This window comes from Ciconia boyciana, chromosome 6 (genome assembly GCF_034638445.1).
Source record: "Ciconia boyciana chromosome 6, ASM3463844v1, whole genome shotgun sequence".
Lineage (NCBI taxonomy): Eukaryota > Metazoa > Chordata > Aves > Ciconiiformes > Ciconiidae > Ciconia > Ciconia boyciana.
Window position 1 is genome coordinate 2,129,666 of NC_132939.1, and position 27,388 is coordinate 2,157,053.

General features: G+C 68.3%; 3 protein-coding genes, 1 long non-coding RNA gene and 3 other non-coding genes across 8 annotated transcripts; 3 read left to right on the forward strand and 4 right to left on the reverse strand.

Moving 5' to 3' along the window:
* Positions 1-756: 756 nt before the first annotated feature.
* PATL1 (PAT1 homolog 1, processing body mRNA decay factor) lies at positions 757-11,765 on the forward strand. 2 transcript variants are annotated; one of them, XM_072864149.1, is made up of 19 exons: positions 757-859; positions 1,293-1,404; positions 1,530-1,741; positions 1,842-1,919; positions 2,671-2,865; positions 2,964-3,065; positions 3,415-3,504; positions 3,705-3,916; positions 3,989-4,078; positions 4,266-4,449; positions 6,028-6,151; positions 6,264-6,361; positions 6,464-6,523; positions 7,049-7,197; positions 7,860-8,019; positions 8,740-8,895; positions 9,617-9,708; positions 10,410-10,559; positions 10,748-11,765. In XM_072864149.1, exons 1-19 carry the CDS (start codon positions 845-847, stop codon positions 10,767-10,769), a joined length of 2,301 nt encoding a protein of 766 aa, XP_072720250.1. In that variant the 5' UTR covers positions 757-844; the 3' UTR covers positions 10,770-11,765. The 2 variants fall into 2 exon arrangements, with proteins under 2 accessions (XP_072720250.1, XP_072720251.1); XM_072864150.1 differs by having other exon boundaries at positions 1,845-1,919.
* Positions 9,738-12,029, reverse strand: LOC140652848 (uncharacterized). Its single transcript, XR_012042960.1, has 3 exons — positions 11,899-12,029; positions 11,265-11,476; positions 9,738-10,539 (listed from the first exon to the last, which is right to left on the reverse strand). It is a non-coding gene; the product is annotated as an uncharacterized lncRNA (long non-coding RNA).
* Positions 12,030-12,436: 407 nt separating this feature from the next.
* Positions 12,437-19,226, forward strand: OSBP (oxysterol binding protein). Its single transcript, XM_072864148.1, is given in 15 exon segments — positions 12,437-12,589; positions 12,592-12,767; positions 13,852-14,060; positions 14,829-15,076; positions 15,164-15,362; positions 15,809-15,911; positions 15,996-16,050; positions 16,228-16,359; positions 16,435-16,680; positions 16,770-16,890; positions 17,054-17,157; positions 17,315-17,410; positions 17,507-17,688; positions 17,829-18,049; positions 18,129-19,226. Coding segments are annotated over 15 exon segments (2,379 nt in total). The 5' UTR covers positions 12,437-12,445; the 3' UTR covers positions 18,272-19,226.
* A 137-nt stretch (positions 19,227-19,363) lies between these two features.
* On the reverse strand, positions 19,364-19,436 carry TRNAK-UUU (transfer RNA lysine (anticodon UUU)). The gene has a single exon. It is a non-coding gene; the product is annotated as a tRNA-Lys (tRNA).
* A 659-nt stretch (positions 19,437-20,095) lies between these two features.
* On the reverse strand, positions 20,096-20,180 carry TRNAR-UCU (transfer RNA arginine (anticodon UCU)). Its single transcript is given in 2 exon segments — positions 20,096-20,131; positions 20,144-20,180. It is a non-coding gene; the product is annotated as a tRNA-Arg (tRNA).
* A 192-nt stretch (positions 20,181-20,372) lies between these two features.
* TRNAV-UAC (transfer RNA valine (anticodon UAC)) lies at positions 20,373-20,445 on the forward strand. The gene has a single exon. It is a non-coding gene; the product is annotated as a tRNA-Val (tRNA).
* Positions 20,446-22,299: 1,854 nt separating this feature from the next.
* On the reverse strand, positions 22,300-26,402 carry CABP4 (calcium binding protein 4). The gene is made up of 6 exons (XM_072865502.1): positions 26,110-26,402; positions 24,948-24,978; positions 24,027-24,170; positions 23,807-23,916; positions 22,532-22,679; positions 22,300-22,414 (listed from the first exon to the last, which is right to left on the reverse strand). Exons 1-6 carry the CDS (start codon positions 26,356-26,358, stop codon positions 22,386-22,388), a joined length of 711 nt encoding a protein of 236 aa, XP_072721603.1. The 5' UTR covers positions 26,359-26,402; the 3' UTR covers positions 22,300-22,385.
* Positions 26,403-27,388: the final 986 nt, after the last annotated feature.

Here is a 27,388-nt window from a genome sequence, read left to right on the forward strand (position 1 = left end):
ACAGCTGGGGGAGGTGGCTACGGATAGGGGTCACAGCTGGGGGGACACAGCTGGGGATTGGGGACACAGCAGCTATGGATGGTGGTCACAGCTGGGGATAGGGTCACAGCTGGGGGCCATGACTGTGGACAGGGGACACAACTGGGGGGCATGACTGGGGGGACAGGGGACACGGCTGGGGGACATGGCTGTGGATAGGGGGACACGGCTGGAGCAACACAGCTGGGCGTAGGGGACGTGCCTGTGGGGACATGGCTGGGGGGACATGGCTATGGGTCACGGCTAGGGGCATGGCTGAGGGGACACAACGGGGGATAGGGCACGTGCGGGGGGGGACACACAGCAGGGGGGACATGGCTATGGATGGGGTGACAGCTGGGGGACACGGCTGGGGGAGCGAGCTGGGGACACGGCTGCAGATGGGGGACGTGGCTGGGGGGACGCTGCTGGGAAGGGGACAACGCTGGGGGCACCTTGGGGACACGGCTGCAGGCAGGGGACATGTAGGTGTGACTGTTGGGTGTGTGCAACAGCGCGCGTCACTCTGTGCCGACGCGTGTCAGGGATTGCACCCCCGAGGGAAAAGAAAAGGGGCCGCTGCCCCTTTAAGAGCAGCCCGGGGGCGGGGCGGTGCCTGTAAGGTCCCTGAGGAGGCGGGGCTAACTCGGGCCACGCCCCCACAGCGCCCCTCCCTCCCGGGACGCGCATGCGCCCCGCCGCCCCGCTGGCGGAGGGGCGTGGGTGACGTCATGCGCCTGCGCCCGCGGCGGCGCATGCGCGGCGGGGCCCGGGGCCGGAGCGGGCCGCGCGGAGCCTGCGGGCGGTGGGCGCCGCCGCCGCCGCCATGTTCCGGTACCAGGTGAGCGGGGAGGGGGCCCGTCGGGCCGAGAGGGCGGTCTGGGGTCTACCGGGGGTGCGCCGGGCCGGGGGCACTCCCGCGGGCCGGGGTGGGGAGGGGTGCGCCGGGCCGTCCCGGCCCGGCGCACCCCCTCCCCACCCCGGCCCGCGGTCCCCCCCTGCCGCGGCCCGGCGCACCCCCGGGAGTGCTCGGGTGGGACGGGGCTCTGCGGGGCCTGTGAGAGAACCGGGCGGCGGGGGGGGTGGGTCTGCGGAGCGGGGCTGTGTGCCGCACGCCCGGTACCGGGGGTCGGGAGGTCGGTGTGGGTCACTGGCTGGGGAGCGGCGGGGGGGGGTCCCCATGGGGGGACCGAGAGTTGTGGGGTGCCATGGTGTGGGGGGAGCGTCTGGGGGTGGGAGGCCGGTGCTGAGCCCCCTCCCCTCGCTCTCCCCAGTCCCTGGAGGACTGCCCGCTGGATGAGGACGAAGACGCCTTCCAGGCCCTGGGGGAGGAAGATGAAGATATCGACCAGTTCAACGACGACACGTTTGGAGCCGGGGCTGTCGGTGAGTGCTCGCGTGCCCCGCCGCGAAACCCCCGCAACCCCCCCACCCTCGGGGCCGTGCCCCTCGCCTCGCTGATGCCCTCCCTCGTCCTTGCGAGCGCGTCCCTCACTGCGGGTCCCTCGCAGATGACGACTGGCAGGAGGCACACGAGCGGCTGGCGGAGCTGGAGGACAAGCCGGTGGCAGCCAGGGAGCAGGATGGGCCCGGCAGCGAGGAGGCGGATCTGCTGGGTGAGCCCGAGGACACGCTGGCGGAGCGGCTGACCAGGCTGGTCATCGACAGCGAGCTGGAGGACCCTGCCATCATGCAGGCCGTGCAGACCAGGGCCCCCACGCAGGTGGGAGTAGGGCCGGGGGGCCGGGGTGGGCGTAGGCCCGGGGGGGGTGGGGCGGATGCGGGTCCGGCGGCACCGTGCTGACTCCGTGTCTGTTTTCCAGCAGCCTGGAGGGCTGAACTCCAGCATCTGGGACAGCTCGGCCGTCCTGCGGCGCATCCGGGGGCCGCTTCTCGCTCAGGTACGGTGCCGGCGTGCAGGTGGCAGCCATCGTGGCTTCCCTAACGTCCCCCAGGCCCTTGTGGCAGCGAGCAGGGCGAGATGCGGTGTACTGCTGCAGGCTCGTCAGTGCTGGGGAGCACCTCCAGATCAGCCTGGGACAGCGGGGCGTTCTGCTTGCCTCTGGCTGGGTCCGGGTGGCCGCTGTTTGGCTCTTTTGTAGACACTCTTGGGCACCACCCCTTGTCCCACCTCAGAGGCTGGAGAGCCGGGCTGGGGGGGTTATCCCTGCTCCGTGGTGACGTCTGAGAGACGTGGGCGCTCCTGTCAGGGTTTGGGAATGTCAGCGCCTCAGGGCAGAGGATTTTTTTTTTTGTTGCGGCTTAATTAAGAGTCAGGCTTTTTAAGCGTAAGCGGAGCGTGCTGAGCAGCCAGCCCTCTCCCGGCTCTGCAGGGCTGAGGAGAGCCGGGAACCGAGCGTGTGTGTGCAGCCCGCGCGGCGGTGACGCGGAGTTCCCGCCCCACCGCACCGCAAACAGGCGTCTTGGTGGTGACGTGGGCTCTGCGGGGCAGACCCTGGGGGGTCCCCAGGAACCCCCGCCGTCACGTGGGGCTCCCGGGGAAGCGCGGTGGGATGCGGAGGAGACCTGGCGGGAGGAAGGACGTGGCCGTCGATTCCTGGGAACATCCCTGGGAGACACGATGCCAATCCTCCCCGTCCCAGTCAGTGACTGTTATCCTGGGGGGAGCTTCCTCTCCCTTTCCGCTTGCAGGAGATGCCGTCGGTGTCCGTGCTGGACTATGCTTTGCCTCAGAGACCCCCGCAGGCTCGAGAGGAAGAGCGGGACCCCTCCGAGCGGGCTCTGCCCCGGCGTTCGTCGTCCCCTGTCATCGGGAGCCCCCCTGTCCGGGCTGTCCCCATCGGCACCCCTCCCAAGCAGGCTGCCATGCCCAACTTCAACCAGCAGGTACCTCCCCCCGGCCCCGCTCACCGCCCGCGGCTCAGAGGGCGCAGGCTGGTTCCCAGAGAGCTGACGGGGGGACTGCGCTGCTTCTCTCCTCCTAGATCCTGTGTCCGAAGCCTGTCCACATCCGAGCTACCATGCAGCAGCGCTATCCCGCTCCCTACGGCGAGAGGATGTCCCCCAACCAGCTCTGCAACGTACCGGTACCCAGCCCCCTCTACGCCCCTCCTGACTTTGAGGCCCCTGTTGCTGGGAGGTCCTCCAGCCTCCCCAGAAACCTCCAACGCCCTGTTCCCCGCCTCCCGCTCCAGGCCCTGATGGTGCTGGACCCCTCATTGTCACACGCAGCCAGCCAGCGGCTTGTCTCTAGTTCCGTAGCTCAGCCTGTTTGCCTTTTGCCTCGCTCTGCCGGGTCAGCCCCGCTCCCCGGAGCCTGGCCTGGCTCCCAGCCCTCCTGGGGCTTCATCTTGTGCCGTCGCCCGCTCTCCGTCTGCCCCCCATCGGTTGTGCCAGGGCTGTGACCGGGGTCCATCTTCCCTTCTCTTTCCCTAGAATTCCTCCCTCCTGGGCCACCCGTTCCCCCACAGCGTCTCTCCCGTCCTCACCCACCTGCAGAGAGCGCAGCTGCTCGGAGGAGCCCAGGTAAAGCCCCCTTCGCTCCCTTCCTGCGCTTTCCTGGCCCCCCCACGCGCAGGGTCCCGCATTTCTCTTCACCCAGCTGCGGGAGTTTGCTCTACGTGGCTCTTTCTGCCCGTCCCGGATGCAGCTACCCTGGCTGGGTCTTTTCCTTTGCCCCCAAATCTGCCCCCGGCTGACTCCGCGTGCCCTCTCTGCTCTGCCAGGCCGGCCGAATGTCCCCCAGCCAGTTTGCCCGGGTCTCTGGCCTGGTTGGGAGCCCCCTCCCCTCCGTCAATCCCAAGCTGCTCCAAGGCAGAGTCGGGCAGATGATGTCTCCGGCCAGCGGGTTTCGTGCCTTCTTCGGGGCTCCCCCCGCTCCACCTCCCTCGCAGCCGCAGCACCCGCCGGGCCCCGGATCCCACCTGCAGAGCCTGAGGTAGGTGCCGTCCTTCTCCCGGCCGCTTGCCCGCTCTCCGCAGCCGCCTCTGAGCCTTCCCGCTCTCCCTAGGCCGCAGCCCCAGATGTTTCGGCCGGATACGACCCACCTGCACCCCCAGCACCGCCGGCTCCTGCACCAGCGGCAGCAGCAGAACCGAAAGTGAGTGCTGGCCCTGCGCCGGAGCCGGGAGCGGCTGCCGGGAGAGGGGCTGCCTGGCACGGGGGGGTGGGTTGCATCGCCCCTCCGCCGCGGGGGGGTTGTGCTGCCGGGGCTAGCCTGTGCACCGCTCTCTGTCCCTTCCTGTAGCTCCTGTGTGCTCACGGGTGCCCTTCTTGCCTCCTGCCAGCCAGCACCGGAGCCTCAACGGCTCGGTGGGGGACCGAGGGGGCCACCGGAGCAGCCACCAGGAGCAGATGCGCAAAGACCCCTACGCCAACCTCATGCTGCAGCGGGAAAAGGACTGGGTGTCCAAGATCCAGATGATGCAGCTGCAGAGCACTGATCCCTACCTGGATGATTATTACTACCAGGTACCGGGGAGAGAGAAGCTTCTGTGCCGAGGGCCGTTGGGTGGGAAGGGGACGCCGGTGCCGAGCGTGATGCGGCGGAGGAAGCGTTTCTAGATGCAGTCGTGGGGAACGCGCTGGAGGAGGAAGGCGGAGGGACGGGGTGGGGCGAGCATCCCCAGCGAGGGAAGGGAAGAGGGGCAGCGGCAAGAGAAGAACCGTCTTCCTGTTCTCGGGCGAGATCTCCAGGGGTGAGGAGAAGTTGGGGGACGCTGGCAGCAGGGATTCGGAGGGCGCAGCAGAAGGCCCAAGATAACGGGAGAGCAGCTCGTCTACATCAGAAGCTGGATGTGACAGTGGTGGAATAAAACACCCAGAACGGGAGACGGGGAAGCTGCTAAATGGCAAATGCAGGAGAGAGCCCTGGGCAGGGAATGGCTGCGTAAGGAGGACTCGAGTCTGACGGGGGGTGGTGGCGAAGGCCATGGGGTCCAGAGAGCGAGGTGGAGAAGGTGGATGGGAGCGATTGCTCCCGCTCTTTTCCAGTTCAGGAATAGGGAGCACCCGACGGGGCTGGGAGGGGCCAGATTTGGAGCAGACGAAGCAAGGTGGCTGGGTTTGAGGGTACACGGGGCAACTTGACGCGAAGGAAATCGGCGGAGGGCTTCAAGCTACGTAGGATGGACGCTCGGCTTGGGAGATTGAACGGGGCTGACGGCATGGCCGGGAGTGTATCTGGGGCAGTCAGCTGCGCGGGAGGTTTGGCCCCTGTCTTCATGAAGGGGGTGCAGAGGAGCCAGCCGCACACCCAGAAAGGTCCTGGAGCAGTCGGTGCAGCCGCGAGCGCGGGGCAGAGCAGGGAGGGCAGTCACCAGCGCGGCTTCAGCGCGGTGAAATGGGTCGGAGAAGTCTGGTCCCCTCCGTGGCAGGCCAAGGGCCCAGTGGGAGCGGGGACGAGCGCTCGCTGCGGGTTGTCTGGGCTCCGGTGGGAGCTGGCAAGGAGAGCTGCAGACGGCGGGTCCGTCTGCTCCGGGGCTGATGAAAGGCATCGCGCTGACAGAGGTTTTCCGGGAGCTGTGGGTGAGCTGATCCCCAGTAGAGGAGGGGAACTGGTGCGGCCGCAGCCGGGACGTGAGTCAACAAAGCTCTGCCGTTGCGAAAGAGGCGAAACATTGGCCGGGGTGGATGGCAAGAGCGCGTGAGCACCGGTGTGGGAGGCCCCAGCCACGCGCTGCCCGGCCTGGGCACGGTGCTAACAGAGCAAGGCAGGCTAACTGGAATGTGCTGGGAAGGACTGGGAGCCGGGGACCTCACAGGGAGAGCAGATTTGTCATTGTTTGTACTGAGAAAGAGAGGGCTGGGGAGGAACCTCGACCTCTGTAATCTCAAGGGATGATAATCTCGAGGGATGATAAAGAGGAGGATGCAATCGTCCCCTTGCGTACTGGGGGAAGAACAGTGGTTGAAAATGCTGCTGCTGGCGTTGGGAAGACCAGTAAGTGATAGGCGAGGGATGAAGCAGCGGCTGGGGAGGGGGCTATCTTGCTTCAGTCCTTGCCAGCTGTTTTTTGGGGGTCTCAACCTCTCCTCTCCCTGCCTCAGAATTACTTCCAGAAGCTGGAGAAGTTGTCAGCAGCGGAGGAAGTCCACGGTGATGGTCCCAAGAAGGAACGCACTAAACTCATCACCCCTCAGGTGGCTAAGCTGGAGCACACCTACAAGCCAGGTAAACGCTCCTTTCTCCACGCAGCCTGGACCTGGGCTGGAGATAAAGGGGGGTGAGGTGGGGTCAGGCCGGGACTGACTCCCTTTGCTTCCCTTCTCCCCGCTTCCTGCAGTGCAGTTTGAGGGCTCACTCGGGAAGCTCACGGTCTCCAGCGTGAACAACCCTCGGAAGATGATCGACGCGGTGGTGACCTCCCGCAGCGAGGATGACGTGAGTTCTGGCCTCGCCTCCCCTCCGACGCAGCTCTGCGGCTGGTGCTCAGGCCAGCGCGGGAGCTGCCCGCAGCCCTGACTCGCTGTCCCTCCCCGGCAGGAGACGAAGGAGAAGCAGGTTCGAGACAAGAGGCGCCAGACCCTCGTCACGATCGAGAAGGTGAGTTCAAGGGGGACCGCTGCGACCCTCGGAGATCTGCGGTGGGGCATGAGGTGGGCCGGGGCGAAGGAAGGGCCAGGGCGACCACGGTGCAGTACCGATGAGCTCTGGACATCCAGCTGGGGACAAGCCAGCACCCGACAGTGGCTGAGGTCCTGCTTGCAGGAGAGGGAGGGACCCTGGAGCAGAAAAGCTGGAGCCAGGTACCAGCCGTGCCTTCACCCTGCCCCAAAACAGCCTGGACGGGCTTTGCAGGGTCCGTTACTGACTCACAGTTGCACGGCAGTAACGCCTCAGCCCTCAGCGGCCACCGTGCGAGAGGATGGATGCTTGTGGGTCACAGTCCCTGCTCAGCCTGCTCTCGCACTGGGTCTGCAGGAGGCTTTGACGTGGTCTGGGCCAGGATCTGCGGTTCCTGTAAGGAGAGGGGAGGGCCCTGGCTGGGGCCGGGCACGTCCTGGATCTCTGTGGAGCAGGGCTAGCGGATCCTGTCGCAGATCCCTGTGATCGCTCGCTCTCCTGCAGACGTACAGCCTCCTCCTGGACGTGGAGGACTACGAGAGACGCTACCTCCTCAGCCTGGAAGGCGAGCGGCCGGCCCTGATGGGCGAGAGGAAGCAGAAGATCTGCGATATGTATGACAATCTGAGGGGGAAGGTGCCCGGGCAGGAGAGGTGAGCAGAGGGTGGTGTCTGCGACTCGGTTGCTGTCAGGAGCTCGGACAGTCCGTGGGCGCTTGCAGCTGCTGGAAGTGGCTTTCCAGGGACCTCTTTCCCAAAGAAGAGTCAGGGTGATTCTTCCAGGGGTGTGTTGAGAACTGGGGGCTGAAATAACTTTTTTTTTTTTCCTCCTTTTTGTGCCGTTTTCCCCACGCGATTGTTCGCTGCGGTTACGATCCTGTAACGCCTTCCATCCCTGCAGCTCGGGTGCTGCGAATAGCGCCTGTCTGCATGCTCGTTGGGTGTCTGTCCGTCCTGAGCTCTGCGCCCCAGCGCATCTCCGGGTGCCTGTTTTAAAGTCTCGCCTCTTGCCTAACCTGTAGCCTCAGCAGCACAGATGCGCAAGGAAGGGCACAGGGTCTCAGTGGCTCCTTCTCTGCTGCCCCGTGGGGACTGGGGCCTTGTCCTCCTGCCCCTAGCCCGTCAGACAGGCAGAGGTTAGGGTTAGGGGTGTCGTTCCTGCATTGCTTCTCCCTCCCCGGGGATGTTTTTTTGAGGCAGGTGTGTTTTCTGCCCGGTGCTGGTGCAGGGCTGGCCGTGGGGTACCCACAGGAACACCCCGCGTGCCCTGGGACGCTCCCAGCTGAGGGTCGGCACCTTTCTCCTCTCCTCGGCAGGCCAAGCGACGACCACTTCATGCAGATCATGTGCATCCGGAAAGGGAAGCGCCTCGTGGCCCGGATCCTCCCCTTCTTGTCACCCGAGCAAGCGGCCGACGTACTCATGGCGACGGCCAGGAACCTGCCCTTCCTCATCAAGAAGGATGCTCAGGACGAGGTGAGATTCCAGCGGTTGGGAGGGTTCCCCTCGCTCGCTGTGAGGTGGGGATCGGCACAGGGTCTGGAGCAGGATCTCCTCTCCTCTGCGGGGAAGACGGCAAACGGCTTCGTGTGTCTTAAGGACGGTCGTTTTGCCCTCTCCTGGGAGACTGCCCGAGGCCCGGGGAGGCCGCAGGAGCCGTGAGCTCCTGGCAGGGCCCGTCTCCCGCAACCCAGCTTCGCCGGGAAGGAAGCGGGGAGGGTTTCTGATAAATGGTGCCTTTGTTTAACGAGCCCAGCTCTTGGCTGAGCGCTTGTCTAAAGGGCTGCGTGTCTCTCATCGGGTGACAACGGGAGACTCCATCTTCCAGAGACGGAGAGCAGAGGCCAGCGTCTTCCGAGGGACGTGCTCTCAGCTGTCCTTTGCGATCTTTTTTTATATAGGGAACAAAAATACGGGCATCTGCGAAATAAATCCTAGCTTGGTTTGAGAAAGGGGATGATCTAAGAAGGAAAAAGACTTGCCTGAATTTAAAGCGGGCCTGTGCCGTTGTGGGCGTACGGGGAGGAGACTGTTAGCAAGTCCCACCCTGAGCGTGTGAGGGGAGGTGCTGCTGGTGTGTCGCAGCGAGGCAGTGTCTCGTCGGGGTCTGTGAGGCCCCGAGGCGGCCAACCGGCCACGGGGAAGCCCGTCTCCCTGCTGCCGCAGCTCCCGACTCCTCCGCTCCTCTCTCCGCAGGTGCTGCCCTGCCTGTTGAGGCCCTTCTCGCACGTTCTCTACCACCTTCCCTTGGGGACGGTCACCAGCCTTGTGCAGCAGCTAACGAACCTACCTCAGAGCGCGACCGCGCCAGCGCCCACCAACCTGCACCTCACTGCTGTGCTCCAAAACAAGGTGCTCCCCTCTCCCTCGCTCTGCTCTCCGGGGCGGGTGGTGCCATCTCATCCCTCTCGCTCCGGCAGGTCCTGATGTCTCCCCATAGTTGGGAAACTTGAGTTTCCCAGTAGCCTCCCGGCACCGGATGGCAGAGCTGGAGGCAGCCGTGGTGCGGGAACGGCACAGGAGCCGCAGGCTGCCGGCTCCTGGCGCTCTCCCCTTCCCTTGCTGATTAACGAGGGTGTCTGGCGGATTAATGAGCTGTCGGAGCTGGCCTGGGACTCCGCTGCAGTCTGACAGCCGGCTCCCTTGGCTGTTCCTCTGGGCTGCAGACTCCTGCCCTGAAATCCGGGGCCGGGAGGGGGCCGCTCCTCTGCTGTGGGTTCATGAAGACGTCTCTCCGAGCCGGGCAGGGAGTAGTCTGTCGCTCACACAGCCGTCCATAATGCCTGCCGTGACTCAGGCCCATAAACAGCCTCCTCCTCTTCCTCAGGGGGCTGCAAAGGCAGTGGGAATCCTCCCGCTTGTGCTACCGTCCCCGGGAGGATCGGGAGGTGGAGGCGATAATCGAACCCACCCCAAAAAACGCTCGGAGGGGAGGAGCGGTGGGAGGAAAGCTCGCCGTGCCCCGCCTGTCCCCTGCTGCAGGGATTTCCTTCCTCTCGGGAGGCCGGCGATGGCTTTTGCGGCAGCACCGGCAGGACATCTCCTCCCTGACACCCTCCCTCTCTCCCCGCAGTTCGGCCTCTCCCTGCTGTACTTGGTCTTGAGCCGCGGGGAGGAACTGCAGAGCTCGGACGCGAACACGGAGCTAATGCAGGACAACCAGTGGTGAGTGCCCATCCTCGGCCGCGCCTCGGGCTGGGGGGGGAGAGGCGGCGACGCCGTCGGGGTCAGCCGCTGCGCCGTGCAGGGTCCGAAGGACTCGGAGGCAGAGTTGATGAAGAAGGAGGTTTAATTGCGGTCTCTCGGCAGCAGCACTGGGAAGAACCGCGGTGCTGAAGGAAAGAGAGAAATTCAGGCCCGAGGCAGAGAGAGAACGCGGTAGATAACAGCTCGGGACGTGCCGAGACCGGTCCCGCAGAGGTGCAGGGAAGCCGTCGCAGCTCGGCCGAGCGGCCGTAGCGCTTTTAGCCCGAGCAGATAGGAGATTACCGAGCCTCGCTTAGCCGACGGTGCGCGATGCGGCGTTCCCGCTGTTGCCCCGGGGCTGCCGTGTCCCCGCAAAGTGGCACGTCACCGCGTCACGAGTCCCTGGGGGAGAAGGCGGCCCTCGGCGGGAGGCCGGGCTCCGCAGAGCAGCCGGGGCGTCTCGGTGCAGGGGGCTCGGTGATGCTGGGCGAGCGCGGGGAGGCCGGCGTCCGAGGACACGGCACGACGCCGCTTCCTGCTCGGTTCCAGCGCCGAAACGCCGCGAGGCGTGCGTAGCCCGGGGGCACCCCGGTCCCCCCACGGGGAGCTGGAGAAATACCCGGCTCGCGGAGCACCCGACGTCTCTCACTCCTCCGTTCTCCCGTGCCCCTCGCCGGCAGGACGGAGCTGATGCTCATGGCAACCCGGGAGCTCCTGCGGATCCCTCAGGCGGCCTTGGCCAAGCCGGTGTCCACCCCCTCGAACCTGATCTCCCTCTTCTCTCGCTACGTCGACCAGCAGAAGCTGAACCTGCTGGAGACAAAATTGCAGTAAGAGTCGACCCCCTTCTCCCGCGCGAGGGGACCGGAAAAGGGTGAAACCAGAGGCGGGGGGCGAAGGGGAAGAAGCCGTGGGCAGGACCGGGGCGGGGCAGGGGGTGAAGCCTGCCCGAAAAAGTCGCTGCGTCCCCCCCGCCTGCGGCTCCTCTGACCCCTCCACCGTTGTTCCCCGGTACCAGCTTAGTGCACGGGATCCGGTAGGAGGGATCCGGTAGGAGATCTCCGCGGCTCCTCGTCACCGTCAGCACCGGAGTGTTCCAGAGGATGGATGGAGGGCAGGGACGGTGTCCCCCGCCATAGCCGGCACCGGCGGCGCGTCCCCCCGCCCGCGATCCTGGCTGGGGGTGTGTGGGGGGTGGTTTGGGGCTGCTCCCCTCCGTCCCCCCACAAAGTGCTGCGTCTCCCCGCTGCGCCCGAGCCCCCCCCTCCCCGGCCCCCTCTGCTCCCCCCCACAACGGCTGCTGCTTCTCCCCCCCCACACACACACACGCACTACTGAGGAAGGCAGGGGGGGCCGCAGGGCTGGGAGAAGCCCCCCCACGCCCCCCGGGTCCCTCTGCGGGGCGGCAGGGTTGCCCTCTCCTCCCTTCCCCGGTCCTTCCCCAGCCCCTCGTCGAGCACTGAGGTCTGGTCCCTGCCCTTCCCCGTGCGTGAACGCGCGCGTGTGCCCGCGCACGCTTCTTTTTGCACACTTGCCTTGTCTTCCTGCGAGTCGGCTCCTTCCCTCGCCCTCCGCTCGCCTGCGCCCCGGGATCGGTCCCAGCAGCCCCGGGGCCGGGGGTGGGGGGGGGGCCTCGGCCGGGCCCTGCCCTCCCCCTCCTCCCGCTCGGGATGGATTCTGCTGTTCTGCTCCTCGGGAATGGCGGGAGGGGGTGGGGTGGGGGGGTGGTTTAATTTTACTGTTTTTGCTTTTAAAAAGAAAACAAAGAGATTTGCACATGTAGGTATTTTACAACCAGTAACTCCTCCCTGGCATTAACCAGCTCTCCCCTCCCCCTCGGCTGCTGTCCTGCCCTTCCCCCTCCCCTTTCCCTCCGACTGATCAAGTGGAAAGTTCATTTATTATATTTTTTTTTTCCCTCTTTGTGCTTTTTTTCCCCCCCACCCACCCCAGTTTTTGGTTCTGGTTTAATGAGAATAAAGTTTCTAAATTTACATTTTTATAGGGTATTGTAAATAAAGATGAATTGTATACTGCTGGGGGCGTGGCTTCTCCTTCTCAGGGGTGGGGCAGCCCCCACCCTACCCCACCCCACCCCACCCCGGGGCCCCTCCCCCGGGGTGCCCGGGCTGGCGCAGAGCTCAGGGACACCCCGGGGGCAGCACCCACCGCCCGGGCTGGGCTTTCACGGGCAGCCGCTGCGGTACCGGCCGGTTCCCGGAGCGGAGCGGGGGCCCGGGCCCAGCCCGAGGCCTTGGCCGGGCCCTGCGGCAGCCCGTCGTGTCCCCCTCCCCCCCTCCGTACGCCGGTCAGAGGTCAGAGGTCACCGCCACGCCCGGTGGCAGGGCAACGCCTCGGCCAATCGGCGGCGGGATGAGTCACCGCTCCGCCGCGCGGCCCCGCCCAGCCGAGCGCGGCTGACGTCAGGGACGCGCGGCTCCCCCTCCTCCCCTCATTGGGCGCGCCGCGGAGACAGACGGGCTAGAGGACCAGTGAGGAGGCGGGGGGGTGCGCGCAGCCTCACGGCTTTCAGCGCAAGCGCACCAGCAGCCAATGGGAGCGCAGGCACCGCCCCTCGCGGGCTGCGGCACCAATCCGCTCGTCGGGGCGGTGCGCGCGGGGGCTGCCGCCGCCAATGGGGCGCGGCCGGGGGCGGGGGGGGTGACGGCAGGGGGGCGGGGGGCGGGGCGGCGGGGTGGCGGCGGCGGCGGCGGCGATGGCGGAGCTGCGGGCGGCGGCCCCGGGCCCCGGCCCGGCGGCGGCAGCGGCAGCGCTGCCCGGGCCCATGGCGCTGCCCGCGGCGCCCGGTGCGGCCCCCGCCCTGCCCTCCCCCGCCGCGGGCGGCGGGGCGGGGCCCGGCCCGGGGCGGCGGCGGCGGCGGCGGCGGCAGCGGCGGGGGGCGGCGGCCCCGGTTCCGGGGCGGGCGGCGCCGGGTCCGGTTCGGCGCGCGAGGGCTGGCTCTTCAAGTGGACCAACTACATCAAGGGCTACCAGCGCCGCTGGTTCGTGCTCAGCAACGGCCTCCTCAGCTACTACCGGTACGCCACCGGGGACCCGCCCCGGCCCCGCCGCCCCCCGGCCGGCCCCGCTGCCCCTTCCCTGCCCCGCAGGCTTCCCCCGTGACCTTGGGCCCGGCCCGCTCTCCCCGCCGCGAAGCCACGGGTGGCGGGGGTGGGGGGGTCTGTCCCCCCGCCCCAAGCCGGTGAGGCCTCGGTGGCACCCGCGGTCCCCCGGTGCCGGCTGGGGAGGGGAAGGGCTGTCACCCCCCTGCCCGGGCGGAGCCGGCGGCTGGTCCCGGGGCTGTTTGCGGAGGGGGCCACACGCGCGCCTGGCGGGTCCCCCGGTTCCCCCCCCCAGGCTGCTGGGTCTCGGTGTCCCTGCGAGCAGCCCTTCCCCGGGGACACCGAGGGCCGTCCCCCGCGGCCCTGCTCCGGGTGGGAGCCGGGCCTGCGGCTCGGCAGGCGGGGGGGCAGCGGCGTTACCTCGCTGTGCCCCTGCTCGGTCCCCAAGGGGACCCCCGAGCCCGGCTGGGGGGGTCCTGGCCCTCCCCGGCCCTCCATTATTCACGGGGGAACCCGAGCCTGCAGGCAGCGCAGGCAGCTGCCAGCTCCGGTTACAGCCCGGCGGGCGGGGGGAGGCTCGGGCCCCCGGGCCGGGCTGGGGGTGTCCCGGGCGGCCGGTTCCCTCTCGCCCGGGAGGCCCGGGCCCGGTGACGTGGAAGGGGTGTGCCGGGCTGGCACGGCCTCGCACCGCGCCGGGGACTTCATCCTCCCCTCCCGGGCCGTGCCGGGATGCGGGAGGCAGCGAGGGCAGCACGCTGGTCCCCGAGCCTGCTCCTGGGGAGCCCTGCCCACACTCTTCCCCCGAAGCGGTGTTGCCAGCCTTGGCCCCGTTCCCACGCTGGCGGTGAAACCCCACACCGGCTGCGTGCCCGCCCAGCCGGCTTGGCAAAACCGCCGGGGGCTGGAGCCGGTGCCCTATTAATAGCCCTGCCTTGCGGGGTGGGAAATGCCAGGTCCCCTCACGGCCCCCCAGGCGTTCGGCTCCCGCCCGGGCCGGGCTACCGGGCACCTCCTTCCTCCAGCCCCCCTCACCGCGTCCCCGTCCTGCCTCCCCGCGCAGGTCCAAGGCGGAGATGCGGCACACCTGCCGCGGCACCATCAACCTGGCCACGGCCAACATCACCGTGGAGGATTCCTGCAACTTTATCATCTCCAACGGCGGGGCCCAGACCTACCACCTGAAGGCCAGCTCGGAGGTGGAACGGCAACGCTGGGTCACCGCCCTGGAGCTGGCCAAGGCCAAAGCTGTCAAGATGCTGGAGGAATCAGGTACGGCCCTCGCGCTGCCCGGTGCCTTCGCAGCCCCCGTGTGAGCCGGCGCGTGTGTCCCCAGCCCCCCGGAGCCAAGCAGCACGCGTCATCCCCCTGCTACACCCGTGTGGGTCCCGCTCCTCGGGCCCAGGGGCTGTTTTGTTCCTCCACAGGACACGACCCCTCGTCCCCTCCCCGTTCCTAAGGCCCCTTTGCTCACTGCCGGCCAGAAACGCAACCTGCTTTTCCCCATCCGTCTCCCGCGCCCGGCTGGGGTCCTGTGCGGGGACGGCGTCGCAGCACGTGGCCCGGGGTGCTGGTAGCTGCTCCCCGAGTGGGGTTTGGAAGGGGCGGCCGCGTCCGTCCACGTGTGAGCTCGGCAGCGTTGTCCTGCCTGCTGTGGCCGTGCCAGCGGGGAGCCGGCTTCCCTGCTGCCCGACTCCGGCTTGAGGAGCCGCCAGCAACCTGGCACGCGCTTCCTCGCTAGCGTGACTGCTCCTGCGCCAGGAGATTGGCCATCTGCTCCGAGCTGCCCCTCCCTGCCGTGCCATTGCCATCCGGGACGCCGCGACAGTGGCCGGGAGCGCCCCACGTGCGGCTCCCAGCCCTCAGGGAGTTGGGGGGCCTCCTGCTGTGCCCCGTCCTGGCAGCCCCACGGTCAGAGCCTGGTGTGGCTCAGAGGGCAGGTGCTCCCGCTGCTCCCAGCGCGCAGCTTCCCCTTCTTCCCCGTTTGCTGGGAGGGGAGAGGCCCCGCAGGGCCACGCGAACGTCCCTTCCCGCTGGCAGATGACTCTGGCGACGAGTCGGTGTCGCAGACGGACAAGACAGAGCTGCAGAGCACGCTGCGCACCCTGTCCAGCAAGGTGGAGGATCTGAGCACCTGCAACGACCTGATCGCCAAGCACGGCACGGCCCTGCAGCGCTCCCTCAGCGAGCTGGAGACCCTCCGGCTGCCGGCCGAGAGCACCGAGAAGATCAAGCAGGTGAACGAGCGAGCCACCCTCTTCCGCATCACATCCAACGCCATGATCAACGTGAGTCCGCACCCCACCCCGTGGGGCAGGGCGGGGGGGTCCCGGCGCGCGGACCGCACGCTGACGTGGGGCACCGTTTCCCCGCAGGCCTGCCGGGATTTCCTGATGCTGGCCCAGACCCACAGCAAGAAGTGGCAGAAATCGCTGCAGCACGAGCGGGATCAGCGTATCCGGCTGGAGGAGACGCTGGAGCAGCTGGCCAAGCAGCACAACCACCTGGAGAGGGCCTTCCGTGGTGCCACCGTCTTGCCCGCCAGCGCGCCCGGCACCGGCGGCTCTGCCAAAGGTACCGCCAGGCTGCCCGGAGCGTCTGTGTGCTGGGGAGCGAGCGGCGGTGGTGTGAGACGGAGCTGATGGTGCGGGACAGGGGTAGGGGAAGCCAACAGCGCTGCGCCCGGGGTGACCCCCAGCTGCTTCCAGCCCCTTCCCTGAGCCGGGCTCGGCTTCCTTCGCGCCGCTGACCCCGAGCGATAGCTCTGTCCGGTCTCTCCCGCGCAGCCGAGCGGCTGCGGCACCTACGGCGGGCGGCTCGCCGCCCCGCCGTGCGCGGAACCTGCTCGCTTTGCCCCTGCTCCTCCTCAGCCTTGTCTGCTGCCGCCCCGCGGTGCGGCAGAGGTGGCGTGCGGCCCCTCGCCTGGCTGGTGGTGACAGGGGACCCCCCAGTACCCGCTGGGGAAAATTGGGGGGGAACTTTGAACTCGCTGCCTCAACCCCCCTCTCCTTTCCGCCCAGATCCGTGCTGCCCTGCGAAAGGAGACCTGAGTGACGAGGACGATGACAACGAGTTCTTTGACGCCCCGGAGATCATCACCATGCCGGAGAGCATGGGCCACAAGTGAGTGCTGGGGGCGTGGGGCTGCCCTCCCGCCCCCCACGCCCCGCTCGGGACTGATTCTGCCCCTCTCCTCCCCCCGCCCAGGCGCACCGGCAGCAATATCAGCGGCACCAGCAGCGACATCAGCCTGGATGAGCAGGTAGGAAGGGGACTTTCCGCCGGTGTCGTGTCCTGAGCTGGCTCTTGGAGGAACAGGGCTGGCAGGGGAGGTGGCTGCGAGACAGGGCCGGGCTGGGGGTGCCGCGGTTCCCACGGAGGAGCGTGGGGGCGGGGGGGGGTCACAGCGGCGTCGCAGCAGCCCTTATCTTGCCCCCAGTACAAGCACCAGGTAGAGGACACCAAGAAGGAGAAGAGAACCCGCATCCCCTACAAACCCAACTACAGCCTCAACCTCTGGAGCATCATGAAAAACTGCATCGGGAAGGAGTTGTCCAAGATCCCCATGCCGGTGAGCGGGGACGCAGCCGGCGGGTGGGCACGGGGCCCCCCAGGGACCCCCTCTTTACCTCTCGCTCCCTTCCAGGTGAACTTCAACGAGCCCCTGTCCATGCTGCAGCGCTTGACGGAGGACTTGGAGTACCACGAGCTCCTCGACCGGGCGGCCAAGTGCGAGAGCTCGCTGGAGCAGCTGTGCTACGTGGCCGCCTTCACCGTCTCGTCCTACTCCACCACCGTCTTCCGCACCAGCAAGCCCTTCAACCCCCTCCTGGGGGAGACCTTTGAGCTGGATCGCTTGGAGGAGAACGGCTACCGCTCCCTCTGCGAGCAGGTACCGCCAGCCCCGCTCCTCCGGGCCCACCGGCCAGCTCCGGGCAGCCAGCGCTGACCCGTCCCCTCTTCCCCCCCTCCCCGGGCCAGGTGAGCCACCACCCACCGGCCGCCGCCCACCACGCCGACTCCAAGCACGGCTGGACGCTTCGCCAGGAAATCAAAATCACCAGCAAGTTTCGGGGCAAATACCTCTCCATCATGCCTCTGGGTGAGCGTCGCGGCCCCCGGGCACGCGTGCCGCGTGGGGAGACGCTTGGGGAGGGAGGATGCCTGTGCTGCGCGTGGGAGCGGGGCAGGTTTGGGACCACCCGGGTCTCCGCGGGCCGGGCAGGCCACGGGGGACCGTTGCCAGCCCAGCCTTGGCTCCTCAGGTACCATCCACTGCGTCTTCCACTCTTCCGGCAACCACTACACGTGGAAAAAAGTCACCACCACCGTGCACAACATCATCGTGGGCAAGCTCTGGATAGATCAGGTGGGGTGAAACCCTGGCGATGGGCGTCCCCGGGACCCCTTTTGTGCCGGTCCTGTACAGAGACGTGGATCCCCCCCCCTCCCCGTGCCTCAGTTTCCCCTGCCGCCGGGGAAAGGGCCGTGGGCTGGATCTGACCGTCTCCTCCTCCCCTCCGCAGTCGGGTGAAATCGAGATTGTGAATCACAAGACGGGCGACAAGTGCAACCTCAAGTTCGTTCCTTACAGCTACTTCTCGCGGGACGTGGCCAGGAAGGTAGAGGCAGGGGGAGGCTGGGCGGGCAGCGTGGGACGCGCTGGGGTGCTTGTGGCTCCTGGGCGTCCTGATTCAGGCTGTCCCCTGTCCCGGCAGGTCACCGGGGAGGTGACAGACCCCACGGGGAAGGTGCATTTTGTCCTACTGGGCACCTGGGATGAGAAGATGGACTGCTACAAGGTGACGCTGGGCGCTGGGGACAACGGAGCAGAGGGACGGCAGAGGGCCCACGAGGCCGAGGACAGCCGGGTGTTGCTGTGGAAGAGGAACCCGCTCCCGTGAGTAGGGGACACGGGGACGAGGTGGCCCGAGAGCTGGGGGGGGCCGGTTCCAGGCCCCCGGCGAAGGGCAGGGGAGCGGGGCTGGGTGTGAAGCCCGCCGGCGGAGGGGCTGAGACCCGTCCCCTTCCCCGGCGCAGGAAATACGCGGAGAACATGTACTACTTTTCGGAGCTGGCGCTGACGCTCAACGCCCCGGAGAGCGGCACGGCGCCCACGGACAGCCGCCGGCGTCCCGACCAACGCCTGATGGAGAACGGCCGCTGGGACGAGGCCAACGCCGAGAAACAGCGGCTGGAGGAGAAGCAGCGCATCTCCCGCAAGAGACGCGAGGCCGAGGCCGCCAGGGCCACCGAGGACGGTAAGGAAGGGGCCGGCGGCTCCCACCTGGCTCCTTGCCCCGGCCCCACGGCCCTCACCCCCCTCCCCGTGCCCCCCAGGCACCCCCTACGACCCCTACAAGCCGCTGTGGTTCGAGCGCAAGAAGGACCCCGTCACCCAGGAGCTGGCGCACGTCTACAAGGGCGGCTACTGGGAGAGCAAAGAGAAGCAGGACTGGACCTTGTGCCCGGACATTTTCTGAGCCGGCGAGGAAGAGCGGCGGGGGGGGGGCGTGGGGGGGGCGGGCGAAGGCCGGCCGGCTGCCGGCCACAGCCCCCGTCTGTCTGTCCGTCTGTCTTAACCGCCCGTCTGTCCCCACGCATCGCCGCGGCGGGGTTGCCTTAGCCGATCCAAACTGACCTTGATGCCGGGGTGGGGAGCGGGAGCCGGCTCGGGGCTGGGGGGGGTGTGGGGGGTTCCCCTTCCTCCCACACCCACGCAACTCGTTCACGGGCCCGGCCCCCTCCCCGCCGCGGGAGAGACGGGGCCCTGGGCAGCCCCCCGGGACCGGGGCACGGCCCCCCCCGGGGCGGGCGGGCAGCGTGGGCCCCCCCCCGGGGAGGACAGGGGCCAGCTCTGCCCGGGCGGTGGGCGCAGCGGGGCGAGCCCGAGGCTGGCCTTGGTCTCTCCCCCCCCCCTCCCCTCCCCTCCTCTCCCCTCCCCTTTTTTCGTTTCCCCTTCGCCCCCAGGCACTCGGGTGCTTTTGGGGTGCGGGGGGGGGGGGGGGGGCAGACCCCCCCCACAGCCTGTTCTATAGGTGTATATTATATATATGTAGAGAGCGACCGGCGTCCCCTTCTCCCCTTGCCCCAGGGGAGCAGGCACCCGGCCACCCCCGGGCTGGGGTGCCCCGGCCTCCCCAGGGCCTCCCCCACCCGCGGGGCTCCCCTCGAGGTGCCTTCCCCGTCGGTTGTTGAGGGCGGGGGGGGTCCTGGGTTTCAGGGGGTCTCTCCCATCCATCTTTGGGGAGCAGCGGGCCCCTGCAGCCCCAAACACTACAGGGGGGACGGGAGAAGCGCTGTGGGGGGAGGTTGCGGGGGTCTCTGCACCCCCAAAACTGAAAAGTTGGGGGCATATGATGCCTTTTTTTTTTTGTTTTGTTTTGTTTTCTTCTTTTCCCCTCCAGGAAAACAACTAAATTAAAATCTGTGAATGCCCCAGCCTGCCTCTGCCTGCTCTGTGGGGGGGTGGGTGCTGATCCCGGGGGCCCCCCCCGACTCGTGGGACACTGGGGGGAGCTGAGGGACCACCCAAACCCCGCAGGGATCCCGTACCCCAAAAAAGGGGGTGGCAGCGCCCGAACAGGGACTTGAACCCTGGACCCTCAGATTAAAAGTCTGATGCTCTACCGACTGAGCTACCCGGGCAGCTCCTGGCGTTGGGGGGGGTCCTGGGGGGGCACACGCTCCCCAGCCTTCCCCCTCCTCCTCCCCCTCCTCCTCCCCATGGACAAACCGGCACTGTGGGCACCTCGACGTGTGCCCCCCGCTGCCACCATGGGTGCCCAGCTGCTGCCGTCAAGGGTCCACTGTGCCCCCCCCAAGATGTTCCCTGTGGGCCCCCCCCCCCCCCGTTCCCGGAGGTCCCCAGGTGCCACCACGACCCCACAGCCCCCTCCCCGGGGGACACGGCTCCTTGTCCCCATCACCTGGGTCCTGCTGCCCCCGGGTGGGTGCCTGGCTAGCCTGTGGGACCCTCCGTGTCCCCCAAATGCCTCCCGTGTCGTGTGTGTGTCCCCCCCCAAGTGCCCCTCAGGCCCCTGGGGCAGCCCGGGGCGGCCCTGGGACACTTGTGTGTGTCCCCGGCAAGAAAAGTGGGGGGTCAAACCCACGCGGGTGCTCGCCTACGGGGGCTGAACTCCAATGGGTGCCCCCGCGGCCCGTGGGGCTTCCCCCGCCCCCTTGCCCCCAACCCACCCGTGCTGGCCCACGGCCCCACTCCTCCCTGGGGTCTGTCCTGGCTGGGGGGGGGGGGCCGGGGGTGTCCCCGTGTCCATCCATGTCCCCACGGCCCCCAGCAAAAGCAGCGACTCTGGTGGGACTCGAACCCACAACCTTTGAATGGCCGCCCCCGTTAGAAGTCCAACGCGCTCTCCCTTGCGCCACAGAGCCACCCCCGGACCCCCCCCCGAACCCCCCCACGCACGGGGGCACCCCACGGCGGTCCCTGGGCCTGTCCCCCACCCGCGGGGGAGGTGTCACGGGGGGTGACAGTGGGTGGGGGGGGTCCCTCCTGTCCCGCCTCCCCGTCCCCCGTCCCCAGGTCTCCTGCTGGATTGGGGGGGCGGGGGGTCCCCCCCGGCCGGCTCCATGGTGTAGGGGTGATCACGTCTGCTTTACACGCAGAAGGTCCTGGGTTCGAGCCCCAGTGGAGCCACGCCCGCCGCGACGTGGGTTGGTTTTTTGGGGGGGGGGACACCCTCGAGCTCTTCCCAGGGACCCCTTTTTGCGGGGGAGGGGGGGTGGTGTCCCCAGACCGGTCACCCAGCCCAGGGGACACCCTGGGGGCACACCCGGGGGCGGGGTGAGGAGGGGGTGACACGGTGACACGGGTGGGGACCCGAGACTCCCCACCCCCCCGCTCTGCCTGCCCCCGCGGCAGGTGGGGCCCCCCCGCGCGCTGATTGGCCAACTAGCACCGATGAGCCGCGCTTATTGGTCAGCACGGTGCTCGCTGCGGATTGGTTGATCCCGTGCCTTCCCTCGCGCTGATTGGCCAGTTGGGTTGGGCAAACATCAGAGAGGGCGGGTATTTCCCTTCCTCCCCCGCCGGTCATTGGTGTGTGCTGATTGGCCAGCCGGATTGGGGATGCTGATTGGCTGGCTGGTTGCAACAAGTCGGATCATCCAGCCAATGGCAGAGCCCGGGTTGGCACCGGGTGTCCCTGCCTGTCCCCCCCCGGGCCCTGCCTGTCCCCTTGGGCCCTGCCTGTCCCCCAGCGGGCTCCCCAGATGCTTCGTGCCTGCAGGAGTGCAGAGCAGGCACCCAGCACGCACCTGCCTGCACCCTGCCTGCACCCAGCACGCACCTGCCTGCACCCTGCCTGCACCCAGCATGCACCTGCCTGCACCCTGCCTGCACCCTGCCTGCACCCAGCATGCACCTGCCTGCACCCTGCCCGCACCCTGCCCGCACTCTACCCGCACCCTGCCTGCACCCAGCATGCACCTGCCTGCACCCTGCCCGCACCCTGCCTGCACCCTGCCCGCACTCTACCCGCACCCTGCCTGCACCCAGCACGCACCTGCCTGCACCCTGCCTGCACCCAGCATGCACCTGCCTGCACCCTGCCTGCACCCTGCCCGCACCCTGCCTGCACCCTGCCCGCACCCAGCATGCACCTGCCTGCACCCTGCCTGCACCCTGCCCGCACTCTGCCTGCACCCTGCCTGCACCCAGCATGCACCTGCCTGCACCCTGCCTGCACCCTGCCCGCACCCAGCATGCACCTGCCGGCACCCTGCCTGCGCCCTGCCTGCACCCTGCCCGCACCCAGCATGCACCTGCCTGCACCCTGCCTGCACCCTGCCCGCACTCTGCCTGCACCCTGCCCGCACCCAGCATGCACCTGCCTACACCCTGCCCGCACCCTGCCTGCACCCAGCATGCACCTGCCTGCACCCTGCCTGCACCCTGCCTTCACTCAGCATGCACCTGCCCGCACTCAGCATGCACCTGCCTGCACCGTGCCCGCACCCTGCCCGCACCCTGCCCGCACCCTGCGCACACCCTGCCCGCACTCTGCCTGCACCCTGCCTGCACTCAGCATGCACCTGCCCGCACCCTGCCCGCACCCTGCGCACACCCTGCCCGCACCCCGCCTCCTCCCCCAGCCCCCCCTGCCCTGTCCCCCCCAGGGCCGGCTGCGTGGGTGCTGTGGCCGAGCCCACCCTGGGGACGAGCAGCCGCTGTCCCTGTCCCCCGCGGGACCCCCCCGACCCCCAGGCTGTGCCCCCACCCGCTCCCCATGGCTGGCACCCCCCGGCTCACACCCCGGGCTGGGCCGGGGCTGGGGACGGTCACACCCCACATCCCACCCTGCGTCCCCTCCCCACCCAACGACCGACAGACACCCGCCTCCGGCTCTGACCAAGGGGGTTTATTGGGTCCCCCAGCCCCCCCCCGGCCCTGCCGCCACCCCCGGGGGCTGTCGGGGTCGGGGGCCTCGTGTCTGCCCCGCTCCCAGATGCGGGCTCAGCTCCAGCTGTTCACTCTGAAGCCTAATGCTGGCAGAGAGGTTGGGCTGGTCGGCTGGGCAGGGAGCGCCTGACAAGGATCGGGCCGGGGGGGGACGACCCTCCTGCCTCGAGGCTTCGTTACCGGGATGACAGCATCATAACGAACTCTGCGGGGCGAGGGAGGAGGGTGTGAGGGGACCCGGGGCTGAGCCGCCCTTCGTAGCCCCCGGCCACGTGCCGTGGGGCAGGGCAGGGCTGCAGGGAAGGGCAGGGGGGTCCCTCACCGTCGAAGTCCACGCGCCCGTCACCGTTGAGGTCGACGTCCTGCAGGATCTCGTCCACCTCCTGCGCCTTCAGCTGCTCCCCCAGCAGCGCCGCGATGGCCTCCCGCATCTCGGCGCTGCTGATCTCCCCGTCCCCATTCACGTCGAACTGCGGGGCCCACAGGTTGGGGGGCAGCCTCCCCACCGGCCCCACCAGCCTCCCTCTGGGGCCGTGGTCACCCCCTGGTCTTGTGGTCACCATCCTCTCCATGCCTGTGGTCACCCCCATGGTCACTGTCCCCCCATGGTCATGGTCTCCCCATGGTCACTGTCCCCTCCATGCCTGTGGTCACCTCCATGGTCACTGTCCCCCCATGGTCATCATCTCCACCATGGTCTTCCCATGGTCACTGTCCCCTCCATGCCTGTGGTCACCTCCATGGTCACTGTCCCCCCATGGTCATCATCTCCACCATGGTCTCCCCACGGTCACCGTCCCCTCCATGCCTGTGGTCACCCCCATGGTCACTGTCCCCCCATGGTCACCATCTCCACCATGGTCTTCCCATGGTCACCATCCCTTCCATGCCTGTGGTCACCCCCATGGTCATGGTCTTCCCATGGTCATCACCCCCTCCATGCCTGTGGTCACCCCCATGGTCACTGTCCCCCCATGGTCTTCCCATGGTCACTGTCCCCTCCATGCCTGTGGTCACCTCCATGGTCACTGTCCCCCCATGGTCACCATCTCCACCATGGTCTTCCCATGGTCACTGTCCCCTCCATGCCTGTGGTCACCTCCATGGTCACTGTCCCCCCATGGTCATCATCTCCACCATGGTGTCCCCATGGTCACTGTCCCCTCCATGCCTGTGCTCACCCCCATGGTCACTGTCCCCCCATGGTCACCATCTCCACCATGGTCTTCCCATGGTCACCATCCCTTCCATGCCTGTGGTCACCCCCATGGTCATGGTCTTCCCATGGTCATCACCCCCTCCATGCCTGTGGTCACTCCCATGGTCACTGTCCCCCCATGGTCATGGTCTCCCCATGGTCTCCCCATGGTCACTGTCCCCTCCATGCCTGTGCTCACCCCCATGGTCACTGTCCCCCCATGGTCACCATCTCCACCATGGTCTTCCCATGGTCACTGTCCCCTCCATGCCTGTGGTCAACCCCATGGTCATGGTATCCCCATGGTCTTCCCATGGTCGCTGTCCCCTCCATGCCTGTGGTCCCCCTCATGGCTGTGGTCCCCCCCGTGGCTGTGGTCCCACGTGGCGGTGGCCATACCTCACGGAAGGCAATCTTCAGCTCCCTCACGCCCACCATGTGAGCCGTCTCCTCCCGCAGCTTCGGCCCCATCATCTGCACAAAGTCCTCGAAGTCCACGCGGCCGCCCACTGCACGTGGGAAAGGGACAACCTCAGCACCCCACACCCCGGCCCCTGCCCCCCAGCCCCCACCCCAGCCCCACGGCGACCAGCCCCACGGCGACCGGCCCCACGCTCACTCCTCATCTTGATGTGCTGGGAGATCTCGATGAGCTCCATCTCGGTGGGCATGTACCCCAGGGTGCGCATGCAGGCGCCCAGGTCCTTGTAGCTGATGTACCCGTCCTGGTCCGTGTCGAACTCCTTGAAGGCGTCCAGCAGCTCTGCCCGCACACGTGGGCACACGCGGGCACGTGGACCCCGTCAGGCGTGGGGGGCTCCCAGGCACCGCGCCAGCCCGGGGCAGGTCCCTCCCTGGATGCGGTGCCGTGGCACGTGGCCCCGTGGCACTGCGCCCCATGGCAGAGCCCTCCATGGCACGTGTCCCCATGGCACTGCGTCCCATAGTGCCGTGTCCCACGGCAGAGCCCTCCGTGGCACGTGGCCCCCTGTGACACTGTGTCCCACAGCGCCACGTCCCATGGCAGAGCCCTCCATGGCACGCGTCCCCATGGCACTGCGCCCCATGGCAGAGCCCTCCATGGCATGTGGCCCTGTGGCACTGTGCCCCATGGCAGAGCCCTCCATGGCACGTGTCCCCATGGCACTGCGCCCCATGGCAGAGCCCTCCATGGCACGTGGCCCCCTGTGACACTGTGTCCCATAGTGCCATGTCCCATGGCAGAGCCCTCCATGGCACGTGTCCCCATGGCACGGCGCCCCATGGCAGAGCCCTCCATGGCATGTGGCCCCCTGTGACACTGCGTCCCATAGCACCATGTCGCACGGCAGAGCCCTCCATGGCACGTGTCCCCATGGCACGGCGCCCCACGGCAGATCCCTCCATGGCACGTGTCCCCATGGCACTGCGCCCCACGGCAGATCCCTCCATGGCACGTGTCCCCATGGCACTGCGCCCCACGGCAGATCCCTCCATGGCACGTGGCCCCCGTGCCCGTGGCCCACCCCAGCTCCCCGTGCCCCCCGTCCCCCCCACTCACCGTCCAGCTCCTCTGGTGACAGCTCCCGCTCCTGCGCCGGGCGCACACGGGGCGAGGGCAGAATCAGACCCGGCTCAGCCCCACCCCCCCCCCCGCAACCCGCCGTGTCACCTTCGTTAAGCGTGGGCCAAAATTAACTCCGGCGGGAGGGATTAGAGGGATTGGAGGCAAAGCCCTGCCCTGCCCCGTGCCTGCGCCCGCTGCCCGCCCTGCCCTGGCCCCCAGGCCCCCTCTCCCACCCCCCACCCTGGGGCTGCCCCCGCCCGGGACCCCCAGGCTCCGAATGGGATTTGCCCAGCACCCGTGGGCGCTGCCAAGGGTGATCCGTAGTCCCAGAGGTTGGGGGGTGGCACATGTCCCCCCGCAGAGGACTGCCACCTCAGCTCCCCCTTCCCAGGCTGTCCCCCTGGGTGTCCCCTCCATCGCCAGCGTCCTGGAACATCCCCGACCTTGACCCTGTGTCCCCATGTCCCCTCCATCCCCAGGGTCCCGGCGTGTCCCCTCCATCCCCAGCATCCCAGAATATCCCCAGCACCGTCCCCATGTCCCCTCCAGCCCCACGGTCCCAGTGTCCCCGTCCCCATCCCCAATGCCCCATGTCCCCTCCATCCCCAGTGTCCCAGAGCATCCTCGACCTTGTCCCCATGTCCCCATGTCCCCTCCATCCCCAGCGTCCCAGAATATCCCCAGCACCATCCCCATGTCCCCTCCAGCCCCACGGTCCCAGAGTGTCCCTGACCCTGTCCCCGTGTCCCCGACCCTGTCCCCGTGTCCCCATGTCCCCTCCATCCCCAGCATCCCAGCATATCCCCAGCACCATTCACTGCCCCCATGTCCCCTCCAGCCCCACGGTCCCAGAGCGTCCCCGTCCCCATCCCCAATGCCCCATGTCCCCTCCATCCCCAGCGTCCCAGAGCATCCCCGACCTCGTTCCCGTGTCCCCATGTCCCCTCCATCCCCAGGGTCCCAGAGCGTCCCCAACCCCCTCCTCACTGCCCCCATGCTCCCTCCATCCACCGGGTCCTGGACTGTCCCTGTCCCCATCCCCAATGCCCCATGTCCCCTCCATGCCCAGCGCGCGAGAGCATCCCCGACCTCGTCCCCGTGTCCCCATGTCCCCTCCATCCCCAGTGCCCCCGTGCCCTGCCCGGCTGCCCCCCACCTTGCCGAAGACGGTGTTGAGGAAGGGGGAGTAGGTCTTGGTGGCGGCAGCGTGGGGGTCCCCGGGGCCCTTCTTGCTGTTCTTCTGCCCGTGGCTGCTGTGCCGGGACTCGGAGCCAGGGCTCTTGGTGCCCGGGGGGCCACCGTCCTCGGGGATTTTGGGGGTTCTCTCGCCCACCTCCCCCCCTTTCCCCTTGCCTGGGGCCTCCGCGTGCTTGGGGACCCCCTTGTCCCCCCGGGTGCGTGGCATGGGGCCGGGGCCGGGTGGGCAGGCAGGCGGGCAGGGAGCGGGACCCCGGGGCGGCCGAGCCTTAAGAAGGAGGCAGGGAAATCCTCTTACGCCCCGACGTGTCCCCCCCGCCCCCCGTGGGCTCGCTGGCCCAGGGCAGGGCAAAGCCAATTAGGGGCGATTAGCAGCAGGAAACGGCCACCGGCCACCGCCACCCTCCACGGCCTTGTGCCGGGGCAGAGCCACACGGCCACGGCACCCCCAGCCACCAGCCGGGTCCCCAGCGCACGTCCCGGGGCCACGCTCCGAGTGCCTGCGCTGGCACCAACCCACGTCCCCAGCGCTGACACCCCGTGGCCACCACCAGTGTCCCCAGCACCAACCCACGTCCCCAGCACTGACACCCCATGGCCACCATCCCTGTCCCCAGCACCAACCCACGTCCCCAGCACTGACACCCCGTGGCCACCATCCCTGTCCCCAGCACCAACCCACGTCCCCAGCGCTGACACCCCGTGGCCACCATCCCTGTCCCCAGCACCAACCCACGTCCCCAGCGCTGACACCCCGTGGCCACCACCAGTGTCCCCAGCACCAACCCACGTCCCCAGCGCTGACACCCCGTGGCCACCACCAGTGTCCCCAGCACCGACCCACGTCCCCAGCGCTGACACCCCGTGGCCACCACCAGTGTCCCCAGCACCAACCCACATCCCCAGCGCTGACACCCCGTGGCCACCACCAGTGTCCCCAGCACCGACCCACGTCCCCAGCACTGACACCCCGTGGCCACCACCAGTGTCCCCAGCACCGACCCACGTCCCCAGCACTGACACCCCATGGCCACCATCCCTGTCCCCAGCACCAACCCACGTCCCCAGCGCTGACACCCCGTGGCCACCACCAGTGTCCCCAGCACCGACCCACGTCCCCAGCACTGACACCCCATGGCCACCATCCCTGTCCCCAGCACCAACCCACGTCCCCAGCACTGACACCCCGTGGCCACCATCCCTGTCCCCAGCACCGACCCACGTCCCCAGCGCTGACA